Source organism: Pterocles gutturalis, unplaced genomic scaffold (genome assembly GCF_000699245.1).
Source record: "Pterocles gutturalis isolate BGI_N339 unplaced genomic scaffold, ASM69924v1 scaffold13569, whole genome shotgun sequence".
Classification (NCBI taxonomy): Eukaryota; Metazoa; Chordata; class Aves; order Pterocliformes; family Pteroclidae; genus Pterocles; species Pterocles gutturalis.
In genome coordinates this window covers 12,814-17,490 of record NW_010128382.1, presented here as the reverse complement: position 1 = coordinate 17,490, position 4,677 = coordinate 12,814, and the positions used below count along the sequence as shown (strand labels likewise).

General features: G+C 36.8%; 1 protein-coding gene across 1 annotated transcript in view; it reads right to left on the bottom strand.

The window, feature by feature from the left end:
* Window positions 1-830: 830 nt before the first annotated feature.
* The window catches only part of LOC104466246 (protection of telomeres protein 1-like), a gene marked incomplete at its 5' end in the record, with an annotated part of 16,508 nt that continues 12,661 nt past the window's right edge, over window positions 831-4,677 (bottom strand). Inside the window, 2 exons of the mRNA XM_010079605.1 lie at window positions 831-943; window positions 1,946-2,051. Of these exons, the coding sequence (XP_010077907.1) occupies window positions 831-943; window positions 1,946-2,051 (219 nt within the window). The remainder of the gene's footprint in view (window positions 944-1,945; window positions 2,052-4,677) is intronic.

Genomic DNA, 4,677 nt, shown 5'->3' with positions numbered 1-4,677 from the left:
TTAATCTATGAAAATAACAATCTACTTGCAACAATTCCATCTTGCTTCTGAACTTCCTTAAAAACCAGCTGTTGTAAATCTTAAATAATTTTGCCCTGATGAAAAGCATTTGACTTGACAGGGATTTCTACATTAATTGTCTTTGAAGAAACATGTCCTGAATTTGTGCTACAGACTTCTGAGTACAAAGTAAAACCACTGAGTAATTTGTCTAGTCCAGCAATACTTTCAAGCCATAATATCACTAGATCAGTTCTGTATATCTAAATTTAGTCATACAATCTGATTATGTAAGACAGAAAAGGCAGATCTGGGTAGTGTAATCTGACAGTAAATTTAGTCAGATACATGAGAGCTTTCGAAAACACAGACCCAGCTTATAAGCATGCTAACAACTGTGGTACCCAATAGGGCCACCTTAAAAATCATTAAGATCTAGCAAATGCCAATATTAATTTTACAATTTCACACTACCTTACTTTCATAGCTTGGCTGTAACTTCAGTGATAATCATTACATGGTCAAATTCATAACTCCATCAAAATCTAAAGTAACTGGTACACATAGCAGTTAGCTTAGCATGATTAACAGGAAGAGTTCCAGTGAAAAGCCTAGCACCTCCACTTGCACTCAGACCATAAGGCTGTATGCCAGGAATAGTAAATACATCAAAACATAACTCCCATTCACATTAATATACAAGCTAAAACTTCATGCATGCAGGCTGAATTCCTAAGAAAGGAACAGAAGGGTTTTTTTATAGGGTCCTTGATCCCAAAAACGCTCAAAATTGGATTCTTGCTGGATTTCTTCCTGTTACCAACCCATCACTATACAACATCTTCAGCAACTGTGGTGTCAAAAATTTGGTAATAAACTTGATGTTTCACCCCATCTCTGACATTATAGGACTTGATGAAGCATTCCAGCCATGGCAAGTCATCTACAAACAAAAACCAAATTACTGTTTAATACTAATTTCTAACTTTTATAGGAGAGACGTATAACTGTTGTATACATTTAGATAGCCAAGTTAACAGGAAGAAAAATGAATTACTGATTTTGAAATTCCAATTTGTATCTTAAAATTTCCCACACTATCTGAAATGGTGTTCAGTGACAATCTTCCAAGCCTCACCCTCCCCACCCCAGCACCTCCCTGAAACACTTGGTACCAGTAATTGTACCGCAGTATGGCACATATAAAGACTTTCCAATAATAAAAACCCATCTCCATGTGTACCAATAAGACAATTTCACTGGTTTCAAGGGTAACATCCTTTATACCCTTTACAACAGGGACACTTTTTATAAGTATGGTAAAGACTCTGGCATGGTTGTAGAGGTCACTGACAGCCATGTACTTAGAGGGAGTATGCTCCAGAGGTCAGAGCTGTAGCAAAGACATATAGCTACCTTGGATGTTAGTTTAGGCAGAGCTGCTTTCTGCCACCACAGATATACTGCACAAAACTCTCTGTGACAGGATTTGGATTAAGTTTTTGCTCAATTTCCATGGACGTTTCCTGTAGCGAGGGGTGCTCTAAATCAGCATGTGCATTAGAGTCTCACCCAAAGCATGTGCCATACGCTGAATTCCCTTGCAGTTTTCCCTAACGTGCTGTGATATGTGGTACAAAGGTGTTCTGGTTAACTTCCATATGAATACAAATAACATGTTAGTGCCTGCATAGGCATGACTGTATTCATACATCACTGCATACTACATGAGAAATTACTGAAACATTACTTTTCTTTCTCAAAAGGGAGTTCTACTATTAAAGAAATGTATCAAAACAAATTAATTGTAACTCTCCTTACAGACTTCCGCATTTTTCTGAGTTTTGCCCATGCATAAGTAGAATTCTAAGATTTTGCATATGCAATAGCAGATTGAAAGACCATTTCTCTTCCCATCCCCCTTTTAAAATAATGGCAGGCTGACCTAATTTTCTTCCTGGAGGACAGAGTATATTCATGGTCATCTGCATCTTTTGCTGAAGAAAATTATTAGTTAAGATTTCAGAGGCAGGAATTTGGAAAAATTTTTCCTGGAAGAGAACAGAAAAGCATAAGGTGTTGGAAGAGGGGCAAGAAATAATTAGCCAGAGTCCTGACTGCATGTTCTTTTATAATTTAACAAACTTAAAATTATGTAGATACGTAACACAACAGAAGAACAATATTATTTCTAAAATTGTTCAGATACAGAAAAAAAACTCAAAATGTGAAAAAAATTAATAGTCTGTATTTCGTACCCCTGAGTGGTCAGGGACTACAGTCACCAGAAAGCACACATCTAAGTCTGTATATATAAATGGCAGATATTCCTCATAAACCTTTGTAACCAGACAATGTTATGGCCAGAGAGGATGGTCAGTCCCCCTCAACAGTCCCTCACTGCAGTAAGCTGAACATTTTGAGGAACAAAGTCACTTGACAACAGGGGGGCACTGCAACCTTGCTTCATGTAAGTGGAACTCCCTTATTTTGAGTTTCATTTTTTGATAGTTTTTTAGAAAACTGTGGCAAAAGGCTTATACTGCAGGACACATTTCTGAATGGAGGAGTAAAGAATGGAACACTGAAACGTTAAATAACCTTTTCTGTGTCCTTTTAAACCATATACAGTAAGCATGACTGACAAAACTCCCATTTTATTCTTTTCAATTTTGTTTCCTCATTTTATATCTCTAAAGGCTCATCATCTTATACCTTGTATACCTGAGGTTTTTGATGGCAATTTCTCCTTTTTGTTAAAAGATACAAATACAGAATAATCTGTCTTTCTTTAAGTTTTGTATGACACATTTAATGGAAGTGATCAGAAGCTAGCAGCAAAACTGACACAGATAACTACCTTTTCCGCTCACTCTTCCAATTTTTCTGACTACAAAACTTTTCGATTTTTTCCTTCAATGACTTTTCCTATAAAGAGGAGAGGAAAGAAAAGAACTGAGAGCATTCCTACAGAAGTGAGGCTGGAAGCTAGTGTAGAGCTGTACTTCAAAGATGCCCAGTTCCTTCTCAGGTGGTGCTGAAAGGCCCGAGTTTAGGCTTGGAAGGCATCAGCTTGTCTTTGAAGTACCACCAGCAGGTATGCTAGCAGCTGGCACTTCAGAGGAAATTGTGGTTTTTTTCCTGCAGCTAAGCTGTAGTACAAAGCAGTACCTGATAAGAATCTGAGCTACCCTGAAGTAGAGATTTTTGGAATTCTCCATCATGAGATGCTTTAAATTCTTTTCCCAACCTTCCTTTTGCAGTTTAGTTTCTCGATATAAAAAAGATTACTAGCTGAAATGGGGATTGCAGTCTTTGACCTCCTTTGCTGCTAATACACTGTGTATTTTAAGAAAACACATTAACATTTTTTTTCCAATATTATTTTCACTTACAGTCTTAAACAAGGAAGAGTATTCCCTTCAAAGTCCCGTTCAAAGTCACTTAGTACAACGGTGGAAAAGATACAGGCATATTCACATTAAATAGCATTGCTGTGGGGAAAGAACAACTATCCCACTAAATTGTTCCTTTGTCCCAATAATTCTGAAGTGCCATTACACTGACTATTTTTCACTTGCGTACATAGATTACTCCACATGTGTACTGTGGGATCCTGGCATTTCCAGCTATGGACTGCTGGAATAAGAAAACACAGAAAAGCACTTGGAGAAGGACAAAAGGTACAATGTAATACTCATCTCTTTTAGGTTATAAATCTCTTCTTTACCAAGTTTTTCTCAGTTTTATATTATTTTCCCTTTTCAAAAAGATTGTCATACCATCTCAAAATTTAGGGTAGTAACTAAAATGGATGTGTGCATGTGTGTGTAAAAACCCAAACCAACCAACCAAACCCCAAAGGCAAAACAAAAGGAAAAAAACCACAAACTACATAGCAACAGATATTTCTACTGCACACAAAAATACACCTAAAGGAGTAAATTCACTAAGGAGGATGCTAGACATATACAATTCATCCTCAGCCCTAGATTGGAGACGTAGGAAGCAAAGACCAGCTGTTTTTAGTCACAAATCCTCCACTTTCAGCATCACAAAAAAAATTCTTACTCAAACCATCTTTGTGCATCAAACTACTAATCTAATAATAAAGCTTATGAATTTAAGTAAAAAAAAAAATAGAAAAAAAAATCCTGAAGTTTACTGTCAAAATGGGAGATGTCCAAAGTGGATTCTGCAGGGGACTGTCCTAAGTCTGGTGATTTTGAGGATTTTCATTAGTGACATGCTTTATGGAATAGCAAATAGGCCCACTATGTTTACAGACAAAACCAAGCTGGGGGAACTGCAAGTATACAGACACAAAGAATTACAATTAATTTTTTACAAACTTGAGAGCTATCACGAAAAAAATAAACAGAACAACCCCTCACACTTTCCATCAGATACACGTATAAAATACTGCTTTTAATCAAGCCAAATCAACTGCTCAAACAAAGAATGAGGAATAATCTCTTAAAGCCAAGGTTCTACTCAGAGATGAAGGGATTATACCATGAATCAGTAAGCAAGACATTAAGTGATCACCATACTGGTTTACACCTATAGAAGCATTATCTGGCAATGCCTCGTGCTAGGGACTGTTTTAGCACTTCAAGGTAAAATCATGGCATAGTGTGTAGTGACACAAAAACCCATCCATTCTTTCATGTCTCA